Source organism: Lissotriton helveticus, chromosome 1_1, assembly GCF_964261635.1.
Source record: "Lissotriton helveticus chromosome 1_1, aLisHel1.1, whole genome shotgun sequence".
Classification (NCBI taxonomy): Eukaryota; Metazoa; Chordata; class Amphibia; order Caudata; family Salamandridae; genus Lissotriton; species Lissotriton helveticus.
The window spans coordinates 753650741-753664677 of NC_136057.1; the positions used below are offsets into that span (position 1 = coordinate 753650741).

Consider the following 13937-nt stretch of genomic DNA (forward strand, 5'->3'; position numbering starts at 1 on the left):
TTTCTTTTGCATTTAACCACTCGGTCAGCATATAGGGGTATTTTTTCATTATACCATGTTGGCTCTAGTAACTTGCATATTCCCTTTGCACTGATATGGGCAGGGCCATGGGCCATAGTGACAACTGGGGGGACATAACTGTCTGGTAACATCCATTGCCTCCCTCCGGATATATGCACCCAACATCCCTCTTATCTCTTTCTCTGCCAGATGTTACTCCCATGTGTGCAGTTCTTTTGCAGTGGCATGAGATTGAATCTCGACCACACTCTGACTAGTATTGTCCAACATTCCTCCTTCCACCACCCATCTGGCTGGTCCTGTCACAAACATTCCATCTGATTTACTTAGAGCAGTCTGTCTTGCTGTTTAGTCTGCAAGGGCATTGCCTTGCCCTACATCATCAGTCACTTTCTGGTGGGCTTTACATTTAATCACTGCAACTTTTCTAGGTAATGTCAAGGCATCTAGAAGTCTGTGTATCAGGGGGCCATGCTGTATTCTGGTCCCATGTGAGGTGAGAACATTTCTTTCTTTCCAGAGTCTACCAAAATTGTGAGCCATCCCAAAGGCGTACTGACTGTCCGTATAGATATTAACAGTCATGTTTTAACTGATTTCACAAGCTCGTGTCAAGGCCATTAATTCAGCCGCTTGGGTCGATGCCTGTGGAATTTGTGCTGTCTCAACTACTATAACTAGAGTGGTGAGGGCATATGCAGCAGATGTAGTTCCATCCGATCTTTTAAGACATGAACCATCTATGTATAGTGTTCCCTCAGCGTCTGTTAGGGGGCTGCTGTCTTGAAGGTCCACACGACCCTTTGTTTCTTCTTCAGTCCGTAATATGCAGTCATGAGGATCAGAATTGTTCCCTTGTGTCTCAGTAGGGAGTAGTGTAGCTGGGTTTAGAATATTACATCTCCTAATGTCAATGTGACTGGAAAAAAGAGTGAGCTCATAACCTGTAAGGTGGGGCGGTATGAACTGTCGGAGGGAGGGGTGCTGGCAGGATGACGGGAGTCAAAGGATCAGGCAGTGGTACAATGGGTGGGGCAGCCTCAACCACCACTGTTGGGGGTGGATCTTAAGGATCATTTTGAGGAAGAGCGGGATACATAGGAGCTGGAGTATAGGCAGGAGGTGGACCTTCAAGAATAGCATTCAACAACGAGTCCCCCTCTTCTCCTTCAACCTCAAGGTCCCTGGGAGAACGAGCGGGGTAACATTTTGCCGCCTTCGCCCTATGATGCCTATCTGCCATTTCAACAACTTCCTGAACCTTATTTTCTAAATGCGCTTTCGCATGATCAGCCATAAACATCCTCTCTTTCTTTTTATTCAGCGCTCGTTTTTTTCTCGTTTTTTGATCTATTTCTTTCCTCCACAACACGGTGGCGTCTCGATCATGAAATGATGGTACTCCACAAATTTGTTGAATATCCTAAGATTGATTACTGGGTGAAAATGTTTTTTTTTCTGCACTAAAAATAAAGTGCTGAGTAATTTGAATGGATCGAACAACGTAACCTTTGTCTCCTTTTTCTGTAGGAGAGAGTCTTTTTGTTGAGCCACTAGCTGCTCCTGATCCTTATAAAAAAATAAGGGATGAGGCAATATGTATTGAACTTGATGATCGTAAAGATATATAAAAAAATAACCTTGAATTGTTTGCAAAGCCCTCAAACCTGAAGTGAAGTTTTGCCAGGCTGGTAGAAAAAGTGCTAGACGATCTTCTGCTGGAGGATGGGAAGAATCTAAAAGTTTTGCCTGGGTTTTTGATTCCTCTGTTGCAGTAACCTCGACTCCTGATACTTCTGCCTCTGACTATAGAACTGCTGTTTAAAATTCTGTTGATATGCGTAGGAGCATTTGAATGGAGAATTTCCTCTTGAGAGGTAAGATCAGCTAACCGACTCCTACATTTGTGTGCCCTTCTAAAACCCCTTGCCCGAAAAATGTTTCTTAAAGAATTTGGGCCTTATCAATTGATGCAAAAGTGGCCACATTGATGATTATCTCTTTAGTAAAAGAATTGCCAAAAAGGAGGTCATTTGAATATTGACCAACGTATTTAGTTTCCAAAATTCCCAGTTTAGGGTCAAATTTAAGTAGAAAACTCTTTACATCATTTCTAGGACACAGCTGCATTAGCATTTCCTAATAAGCAAACCACACTTTGTGCCCAATTTGATAAGGTAGACAGATCAATCTGAGTGCCCTCAAGCCATTGCTTGTCTACTAAATCCTGAATCCTTGTTAGAGGACCGGTTCGGTCTATTAATCAAACCACTTTAGGGTCAATTGAAGGGGTGACACTAATGTTACTTGATCAAGACAAAGGTGTGCACTTTGATCGGAGTTATTCGAAGTCACCTTGTCTGAAGGCTGCTTTATTCTAAGTGCACCATTTTGTGCCACATGTTCAGAAAGAGCCCACTCTTTACAATGAGAGTGATGCATCCATATAGGATCAAATCATGTAGGTTCAACCGTGTAATCTAAGACTGTATTTTTAGAGGCCTGAGAAGAGTCTCCCATGTTACTAAAAGGAACTTTACACCTCTTCTCTAGAGTCTCCGGCCATATGAGATAATCTGGATCATAGTCATCTTTGCCATAATATGTATCCGCAGTCACCTATATCTTCATCAGTATCAAGAAGATAAGCCACCTGAAAGAGAAACTCAACCCTTTCAGCTGAACTTGAAATCTTTCAGCAAGGAGGACCAATTCAAGCTAGACAATAGACTTGGGGCCTGATTATGAGTTTGGTAGTGTGTGAGCTGCTGCCACGCCACCGCCACCACCCCGCTCCCACACCCACACTACCAAACCTAACCGCCTGCCACATGCCAGGTTACGAGTTGTCTCGTGGTCTGGAGGGCAGTCCTTTGGCGTTCTCACTGAGGTGCCTATTAAAAAGGCACTGCAATGGGTGCCTTTTTTTTTATAGGCACCGCAATGGAACCGCCGTGGCGACCGCCAGACAACAAGGAAACTCGTAATCTGGAGGGCAGGCAGCGGTAATGTTTGCCGGTGTGGGAGCGGGGCGGTGGCGTGGCGGCCCGTTCACACTCCGCCAAACTCATAATCAGGCCCTATGTATTTTCAAGTATTACAGTATCATAAAAAATCGTTTACTGCAATATTGTAAGGCTGAAGCTTATCGGTTAGAACATGTTTAGTGTTCTCTATTTACAGCTTGGACCACTCAGGTTATTTTGCTTGGTTATACTCCGCACGACACTATCAAATATATTGTCAGAATTCAAGAGGAAGGGATCCATTTGTCTTCCATGATCCAAGTTCAAGTCACATTGTCCACAAAATGTACTATTTTTGTCTTGTTTGACGTCCATTTGGTCAAACCATGTTTCCATTCTACAACTTTGCTACTCGCAGTTGCATACCCCTGGTTTGGCTGCAAGGTGCTATCTGCCCCACCACTGCTTGTGGCGCTTTCAAGGTCCCGCACTCTTCCATGTGTGGGAGCCTGTAATGCATACCTCATGATTTATAGGCAGTTCCATCCTAATAGTTGTATTATACAAGCAACACCGATTTCTCCATTTAAAAAATGGGTGTCACAGCACCACATCCATATTTTCACCAGGGTCTGCAAACGTTGGTGTCAACGTCTTCTTCATGTAGGGACATTTAGGATTGTGTCTGCCACCAACTTGGACTTACCTTTCAAACCGTCCAGCACTACCCTTTTTACAAGTGAATGGTTGAACACAATTGGTTGCAGCATTTATTTGGAGTAGAAATTGAAAGACTTTGAACGCAAAATAGATTCTGGTTTTGCTAAGTTTGCAACCGGAGAGGATTCCCATTGTAATTACCAAACCACCACCATCATGACCTTCAGTAATATTCTCATAATTTATACAGCGAGGACCAGCTTGAGACCATTTAGTCCCTTTTACTTGACGGAATGTGACCATTTCCAATGCTGCCAAACACGTAAACTACTTTTCAGACCATAAACATGTTTGATAATACCAAAATCAATAGTCACATAATTATATTTTAATATAAATGCCACCTTGTTATGATCTGTACTGGCTTGATTTTGCTTTATTAAGTGCAAGAGGAAAGGTTCATTAACTATTCTAGTGAACATCCCCTCTCAACTTTAGTTTAGCTTCCCTCATAAACAGTGACAGGTATTTTAAAGAGATGACTGGGCAATAATTGATTTGCATTCTCGGAATTGGTAATGTACTCAATGCTGGTGACTAAAAAAGTTCGAAATTATTGAGTGAGCCCAGTAGGTCCACCATTTGGAATTGGCCTCTGAATTATTAAGCAAGAAGGCTATGTAAATAATGAAAAAAGTTTCAGAGGCATTGTTTGTTTTGAAATGTGAAAAAATCTGCTTAGAACAAGAGCTGTACAGATAATTTGTAGACTGTATATATATATATATATATATTTTTTTTTTTTTGGATTCCATTTGTACCACGTTTGTGTGTCTTTTTGTGTCCTGTGTTGTGTCTTCAGTGTATGTCCACAATTTCACTTAATTTGTATTGTTTAAATTTATAAACAATGGTTTATCAACAAAAAGATAACTAATAAGAAAGAAAGAATATTTCAAAAAGAAAAATAAAATTCAACTTTTTCCAACCAGAGTGTTTAGGTCATCTGGAGTGTGGGACAATTGTTGAGGTGAATGGTTTCAGTATTGCCATTTCTGTGTTTGTTACTAAACCACCGCATGAAATAAAAAATGCATTTTGAAGTAACACAGTAACACAAACTGCACTGTAATAGGTGCAGTTGACTTAAGACATAGGGAAATAAGGAACCGTAATACCTGTTCTTTAGACAAATGCATAGAGGAGTTATTTTGAAGAGCACTGTGACCTGGAGGTCATTTTCTACCTGTAATTTCCAAGTCATTAGGTCGAGCCTAGCAGACAGTGCAAGGTTGCTGGTTGCTAAAGATATAGTCAGCTTACCAAGAACTTTCACTGGCTTAAACCCTGCCGATTGCTTACCATTGATTGGCTTCATCTTCACTCTCATTTGTCTGGTTCTTATTCTACGGCTTGCCTTGTCCATTCTACGTTTCGGCTTCCCTTGGAGCACATTCTCTTTACTCGTTTCCTTCCACTGCTCACTTCTGGGGAACTAATGTAAAGCACTGAATGAGAGTGCATTTGTTTTTTATAGTTACCCACGTGTGCTTCTCTCCACGCTTCATATTGCGCTCTCTTGTCCGTGTGCTTCTCTTCGCCCAGTGCTCCTTGTGGCTCTCGCATGTTTATCTCCCTTTGCCCTTGTGTTCTCTTCCATGTGCATACCCCCTGCCACCCTGTTGATCCCTCCCTCGTTTACATCTTTGTTCTTCCTCCCCTAGCAAGTTCCCCAGATTGCTACCGACCCTTCCACTTTCTAAACAAAAGTGCATTTGTGTGTAATGGAGACACCATTAACATGCTCCAAGTAGTAATATGTACCAATGGTAAAAGTGTTTGGAGGAAAACAATTTTCTAATGCAGCTACTATGTCAGTAATAGAAAAAACATTTCACTGTCCATATGTTTTTTGAACAGTTTCAAATTACTGGTATTTTTCAAGCATTTCATAAACATGAGCACATATCACATCCTCTGCATTTCTGACATGGAGCCAGGCAAGTTGTAAATGGTTTGGACAATTAAAGGCTTTGTAGGAATAAAAAAGAAAAAAACACCATTCTTTCTAGCAGTGCTAGTTAGAGTATGTACCAATGCATGCAGATCAGTGTGCCTCTGATCTCAAACACTCAGTTGCACTCTGGATAGGGCAGAGGTGGTTTCTGGGACTGGAAAACAGCAGTACTTTTCTCATGCCTGCCCTCCTCCCAACTCTGCTACTGCCAGAGAAAAACAACAGCATAAATGAACTGCTTAGCTATGACACGTTTTAAGCATTGCAGTGCCATGTATGTGTCTCCGAAAATGTAAACTCCATCCCATTTCAGTCTTGATAATTTATGCTTACTAGTGAGTCTAGGCTAGGCAGCTGGATAAACAAACTAAAGAATCACAGCCCCGTGGAGTGCAAGAACTATTTATGTGGAAGCTCAGAACATCTGCCCTATCTAAACATGTACTCCTTTCCACTAACATGGGCGGAGTCAAACCTCTTTCTGCAGTACAACTGAAAGCTTTTTTAAGTTGATCACATACGGTCTGGCGACAGCTGCACTTTCAAGCAAGACCTAACGAGTTGCTGAACTGTTTATTCCCACGACTGCTCTAACACAACTAGTGTAACTAATATGGATGGCAAAAACACATGCCAAAATAAAGACTGAGAATGCTGTTTATGTAGGGCTGCTTTCACTAATTCTGTAATGCTCATGTTCCTGTTCTCTAACCCTGTGTTTAATCTAAACAAGAGCATGCTTCCAGCTATTCACCGATTTTAATATGAACATATTCCAGCTGCAAAACTCCGACTGAAACTAAGAACAGCCTTTTCCAAGTTTAAGTTTCTTCTTATTTACCAAGGTTTTAACCGCATTACACAAACACTACACAGTTGCATTCAGGAAGGAACAATTGGAATCATCCCCATGCCTTTAGGACTTAACATGTTTATCAGTAGCTTTGTGTTTCTAATACTAATCCAAACTCTGCCTATCTATTGGTGATGCAGCTTCCCACCTGGAGAGTATCTACAACACCACGCTCCGTCATCAGTGGAGTCCCAAGCACTGACCTTCTCAGTCACTGCAATATTACTTCCAAATAGGTACTGCTTGGGGTGAACAAGTAACCTATCGTATTCTCCCTATTGCCGCAGCATACGAGAACCCTTACCATGTGTAGTAATGTGGAGGTGTTTTTGTTCTGTTTATCCATGGTACTGTAATACACCTCTTGCCTAAGACCAATAACTGTCTTCTGGCCCATCTCAATCTTGCTCCCTAGTGTATTGCGGATCTCTCACAATAACTTCAGAGCTTGAAGGTGATTGGATAGTCTCATAGTAGATGTACGGTCGTTGCATTTGGGTGGTTGGTGCAGCTTGGACACTACACTCTCGTTTCAGGAGTAAAAAAAGTAAAAAGTTTGGTAAAACATATTTAGGGATACATCTCAAGCAACTTTGCATTAAAATGTGCACTGCTCATCTGGGATCTTCCATTACGGGTCAGTGGCTCATTCTCGCTTTCAGAAAGATGGTTGGGTAGCTAATTCCTGTATTAAGGCATAATCCAAGTGATTTGTTTCCTGCACACCTTGCTCTGAGTGAGTGATAATGAAGTGTGGTTTGATAGAATGCCCACTATGGGGACATATGGGTCTAGGGCAGCCCTTATTTGGAAAATGCTAACTCCTTCATGCGTTGATTCTGTAGTAAAAAGCGTGTACTCTAGAAAAGGGTTAGACAGTGCTTACCACTCTCCAGTTACTAAATGCAGTGTCAGCCAGATGTTTTGGGGTAGTGATGTATTTTGGAAAGGTTATTTCACCCCCGGTGAGTCTCAATGCTTTTATTTATTCAGCCAGTGTACTATCTGTCTTTGACCGCCATGTGTCTGAGGAATGTTACCACGCCAAGATGGTTGTATTTCAGACTTTCCATTTAGACAACTCAGTGGAAAGACATCGGTGTGAGTCCAGTTTGGTGCATGCCACGTAGCAGAGCTAAAATCCCAGCACTACGAGCCGCCCCTCACTTTAGCCGCGCTACACAAACATGAAATACATATGTTACAAACATCCAAAACCAGAACAGTTTCGTCAGTAACGATCTAGCCATGTGTTTTTATGTGGGTTAAGTATATATTGTAAGTCCATATAAGAATTCGGAAACTAACGACATTTTCTCTAAGGTTATGCTGTCTGTCATTAGGATGAAAAATTGTATCGACTGCCTCAGACCTTCTAGCCCACTATACAGCCTGCATGGCAACTTTAAATATGAACAAATTATTGTATATGTATTAGCAGATATTTAATTAAGGACGTGACCAAAATGAGCTGGAGATGTTCCACCCTAATAATATTAGAATCAGTTGAATGTAAGTCAGATTTAGAAAAATGTAATGCAAGTCAACTTTAAAAAAAAATGCTTCAGTTGACAATGTATTAAAAGATACAGAGATTGTACCTTTCCTGCCGTTAGCAATACTGTGAGAAAAATAAACGCGCTGCTCTAAATATCTCCTTTCTGTTTATCACTGTTCATTTAAAAACGGATTAGAAGAACAAAAAAACTGTTCTTGTTTTTGTTGTTGAGACTGAGATACAATTATGTTCTGTGACCTGCCTTTCCCTCTGGCTGCTGGCAACTGTAATAGCTTATTACAGTTGAGCAGGTATTCCAGTTCATTATTGCAAGTGACTTGAGACGTCACAAGTCCACTGTAATAAGGAGATTAGAGACAGGATTTTATACAGGGATTCCAGGCTCCTATGTAAATGGCATAGATCCAGTATGGTGCTTATGTCATTGTACACTGTGCTCTTTCACTTTCGTTGCGTTTGCAGCAAACCTTGAAATCATGCTGTAAAGTCTGACATTTGATTTTAAAGTAACTTATCTCTTTACCGTGTTTTTTCACTTCTACAGGTACAATGTTACCAAAGTTCAGCCTGCCGAAGCTATGCATCTAGCTGTGGTGGCCTGTGGAGAGCGTTTGGAGGAGACTGTTACAATGCTGAAGTCTGCAATTATCTTTAGTAAAACACTACTTCACTTTCACATTTTTGCAGAGGACCAACTGCACGCTGGTTTCAAAGAAATCGTAAGTGCATGTATATATATATATATATATATATCTGTATATGGTATTACTATAGCGCTAACCTTGCCAGAAGGCAACAAAGTGCTGTACATGGTTAAAGCCAAAAGTATAGAGGAAGCTGAGTTGTGAACGATTAATGTTCTTTGATTTTGTGTTCTTAAAGAAGTGAGTCTTGGCGCAACGCTGGAGCGGTTGTAATGGATACGGGGATGTTGTTCCAGATCCTGGGTGCATAGATCAAAAAAGCCTGTTGTCTTGTTTTTTTCTTTTTTACACTTCTGAGACTGCAGTCTGATGGTTTTTGGCTGCGGATGTGCTGAGAACCACCAGAGAAGAGAAACCTTTCTGCAAGATAATCGAGTGTGCCGGTTGTGATTGGCTTTGTAAATAATAATGTTTGTTGTGAGGATGGTGCAAGTTGGCAAGGGAAGCCAGTGGAGTTTCATCAAGGTGGGGGTACATAAAATAGTAGATTGGATACCAGCACATTGTTAACACTCCATCTAGTAAAAATTAATTCACCCGTATCATTGTTAACCCCTTCACTGCGGGGCTGATTCCCCTGCTGTGCTGGGGGGAGGGGGGTGCGCACAGCGCCCCCATGCTCATGACAAGCCCAGCTCGTCATGAGCCACGGTGCTCGTGTGCTCATGACGAGCTGAGCTCGTCACGGCCACACCGGTTTGTGTAGAACGCTCGCACAGCAGGGGAATTAATTAACCCCACGTGGGAGCGGGCTAACGGTCATGATGAGCTGAGCTTGTCATGAGCATGGGAGGGGTTAATAACCTGCCGGCATGTGTTGAAAAACTGGACATGGCAGTGCAGATCCATTCCCCATAACACATGGTTCCTCATTCCTCGATACTAGTTGTCCGTTATTTCTTGCTATAATTTCTTTATTTTATTCTTTATTGCCTTTTCATTTCCAAAGTTAACAGAACCACATCTAGTGTACAGTAATAACACTCGATATGGGCAGTAGGAGTCAGGTATATTACATAACACATTTGTCTGTATCACCTTCTCATATAGCATGCATGGTTTGTGTACTCTCCTACATAGATCCGCTGTCCCGGGAGAGCCATCAGGCTCTTTCAAGATGACACAAAGTCATTGCCAATATCAAGCGAAAATAGCATCTCTCCAATGAGAGGGCAAACGTTACAAGTACTTGTAGATCTCATGATGAACATAATAATACGGCTAAAATTCAACTGTGTATCTGCCCCTCCCCCAGATCGTGTGTGTGTATCTTTGTGAAGAATCTCAGCCTACCCCATAATCTGTGTCGCTCGTGGGCCTCATGTGGCTTTCACGCATTGATTGGTTTGTCCCAAAGCCAATGGACCAGGTGATCCCCTCTCTTAAGCCAGGTGATGTCCCCGCCCTCTCTACCTGGGTAGGGTCAGTGATAATGCCCTCAAGTTGGGTGGCCTTCTGTGCACGCCTCTATCGTCTCAAAATAGGTGTCCCAGCTTTCTAATGAGTCCACCACCTCTCCTCTCATGCGTAATCATCTGTGGACCGCTAGTTCAGCCAGCGCCCATTTTTGCATGTCTGTCAGCCATCATTTCAGTGCAGGTGCCGCGCTACAGATTTCCAGACAATGGTTTACCCAAAATTAGTGCTAGAATTTGGGATCACAACAAACCCTTCTCTCTTCTGGTAATATGCCCCACATTGAGTAGACATCGGACAAGCTCTAACGGGCACCAACAGCTCGTGACCTTCGAATCAGCCGGCGTAACCCACACCCACACACACCATACCATGTGAGGAAAATCTGCCTCTGCCGCGGCGCATCGGGGACACATGTCAGGTGCACCCGGCAATATACTATCAATCCTCTGTGGGGTGAGATATGCATGATGTAGATATTGAAATTGAATAAGGTGAAACCGCGTTTTGCATGCCACCTGTCTAACCACTTAATGGCATCAGTCCCACTGCTTGGTGGGGAAGCCTGCTCCAAGCGCCAAGTTCCATCAAGTCCCGTAGTCCTGTAGGCACTCAATTAGGGCGCTGCAGCAGTGCAGAGGATTGGCACGTGATGGCCTTGGTAGTGTTCCCCCCCTGTCAGAACTGCTGCTAATGGCACCCCCATAAGAGGCCTTACCCTGTCAGACTCACCGCTGACGTCACCCCCAGAAGAAGCCGTACCCTGTCAGACCCCGTGTCCTTCTCATTACATCCCTTAATGCTGAATACAGTAGGAACTGGTCCGATCCCAGCCCGTGATGAAATGACAGGGCTTCAAAAGTACAGAATCCCTCCTCAGTCACCACTTTTCCTCAGGACTCGATCCCCGCTTCCTCCCTGTCCCTCGTGCAATACGTGTCATTCAATCCTGCACATTCAGGCATTGTCCAGATTGGTAAACTGAGTGCATCTGGCGTCGAGCATGACCCCCGCAGACGTACGTACCGTGTACAGACATGGAGGGCTGTTTGCAATAGCACACAGTACGAGCTTCCTGGGGGACTAGTGTCTCAGAGCCTGTTCAAAAGGGATTGTCCTGCTAGCTCGTCTAGAATCCCTGCACATATGACTGATGATGCACCTACTAGCCATCTTATCGTCCACTGTAGTTGGGCCACTGCATAGTATAGTTTGTGGTCAGGGGCACTAAGATTGCCCTCCTTCGGGGGACCAAATAGTTTAAGTGCCACCAGCTGTTGGCCGGTACCCCCTATTAAACCCATGAGATCCTTAAAGAATGCCTTCCGTATAATCGCAAGATCCCAAAGAAATATAATAATCTGGGTAAAACCAACATTTTGGTGAAGGCTACCGCTTTCATCAGATTTCCTTCCATGACGGCATGTGCCTCATAGTAATTTGTACCCCAAAATACTTGATGGAATCAAACTTCCAGGTTGAATCTGTGCGGGGTAGTGCCTCTCTCTGGTCATCGGGTATTGTAGACACAGGGATAAGGCAGGACTTACCGAGTTAATATGGAGTCCGACATCAGCCCAAAATCGTCTAACTGCCATAGCTCTTAGTAATACAGTGCGGGCTGCCTTTAGGTAAATCAATAGGTCATCTTCATATAGACATATAATCTGAGGGCGTCCTAGTTTCACAAGGCCCCTCTGTGGTGCACGGTCTTGTATCATGCATGTTAAGGGTTCCATCGCCAGGGCGAACAACAATGGAGACAGGGGACCGCCCTGCCTTTAGCCACTGGGAAGTGGTCTGATATCACTTCTCCTGTGCGTACACTGAAGAACCGGGTTTTCTTAGGACTCAGCGGTGCCAGGGACACACCCGAAGTCTTCGGATTCTCCTGTCTTGGAATACAGAGACACGGAATACTTCTAGGTGGCGTCAAAGATCAAATTTATTAGCTGCAGCTAGTAACAGTAAACCAAGCAATACAACACGGTGTACAACTCAGGAAACTGCTCAATTTCATAGAGCAAGACATCACTTTTTATACACCATATTCTCATTACAAATGTACACCCACTGCGCAAAATTCTAACCAATAAGACACATTTTCTAACTAAGTATCACATTAACAAAAACCCAATTTACAGTAACCCAACCCAAAAGTTAAATATTAGGAATGTCCCAAATTCAATTTCCACAAGCCGGACAAACCCATAATTGAAAGCACTACCCATGTAATGAAAAGTCATAAGGAAAGAAGTAATTCAGATGTTGAGTAGGATAAGATATGTGCAAGAAACTAAAAGTTAACGATATCCTGAAGATTGATTGGCAATTTTAGACAACGATCAGCCAGAGAAATTGGCTTCGTGAAAGGGTCAGTTTCAGGTGACGGGGTCAGCGTCTTTGCAATTCAATCACATGTCAGAAAAGGGCCTGTTAATGCATACATGAACAATGAGGCGCATGCAACTTTGTTCGTTCGGTTACCTCCACGGCCTACGTGAGGGCAACACAAAAATGGAGTCACGTACAACTCAAACAAAATGGAGTCCGGTTCGAAATCACGGAGTCTCAACCCGGGCAACCTGTCTAGTGTACAGCAGTGCCACTCATTTAAGTAAGGGCTGCCCGAACCCCATACATCAAGGAAGGGGGCTCAACACGCTGTCCCCGCACCCCTCGCCCAGTCCATAGTGTGGAACAACTGCTGTAGATTAATGAACGTGTTGCACCCAGGTATAAAACCGTTTGGAGCGGAGTGCACTAGAGAGGAGACCACCGTAGTCAGGTGATTGGTAAGGACTTTGCCAATGACCTTGTAGTCTAGGTTTAAGAAGGACAGAAGGCGGGAGGACTTCATGTTCACAGGGTCACGCCCCTGTTTAGGAAGGACAATGACTGCTTTTCTTATGGAAGTCAGTATGGTCCCGTTTGCCACCGCTGCCTCATACACCTTCAGGAACCGACTTGCCAACTTGGTACAGTAATGTGAAAAGAATTCAGTCGGGAACCCTATTCTGCTATAATACCGCACTTAGTAAATTTAGATGCCCACTCAGGGCCTGATTATGAATTAAGTTGTTATTTATCACCCCTTATAAATACAGGTACCACAGGGTACATTATTTATCGGGTGCGATAAATAACACCTATTGCGAGTTCATGGGGAATAAGATTGGGATTTGGTGTTTTTAACTCTCCAAAATTCGCATGATACTGTAAATATCATGTCGATCTTGATGTGAGCACAAACTTCACTTTGCAACCCACACAGGATTACCATGATAGCCGAAATGAGGGTCTTGTTAGCATTATTAGTCCTTAAAAAGCAGAATACCTTGCCTGAAAGCTTCTAAATGTTGATGTACTTACTGTTTCTTCTCAGCTTTGCACATTAAACGGATAATTCACCTATCTTGCAGAAAACCGAGGCAGAGCGCCGGGCGAATCAACTACCGTTGGTTTTTAAATGCCAAAAAAATAACAAAATAAAACCCAAAAGCTGTAACTGTCAGATGCTACCCAATCAGAAAAGAACCATTTTTAATAACTTGCTAATGGTCTCTTTTTCGGTTTTCCCGGATTCTTCTCGACCAATGGCAAGCTACAGTCAACAGTGGGGAGATTGGCTTGTGGGTACTCCCAACAGATAGCAGGTCATCCTTCTTGTGACATTTTAAGGCAGTGTCAGTAGATTATGACTTCCTCGAGGTATATTCCATCTATCTTCCAGTAGTTGTTTTCTGGAAATGTTTCAGCTAGATTTCTAACTCTCCATTTC

The 13937-nt window shown here is 43.0% G+C and overlaps 1 protein-coding gene across 4 annotated transcripts in view; it reads left to right on the plus strand.

The window, feature by feature from the left end:
* The window catches only part of GXYLT1 (glucoside xylosyltransferase 1), a 128240-nt gene that overhangs the window by 65328 nt on the left and 48975 nt on the right, over nucleotides 1-13937 (plus strand). For all 4 annotated transcript variants that reach the window (XM_078674297.1, XM_078674296.1, XM_078674295.1 and 1 more), the window contains one exon: nucleotides 8581-8755. In XM_078674297.1, coding sequence (XP_078530423.1) covers nucleotides 8581-8755 — 175 coding nt within the window. The remainder of the gene's footprint in view (nucleotides 1-8580; nucleotides 8756-13937) is intronic.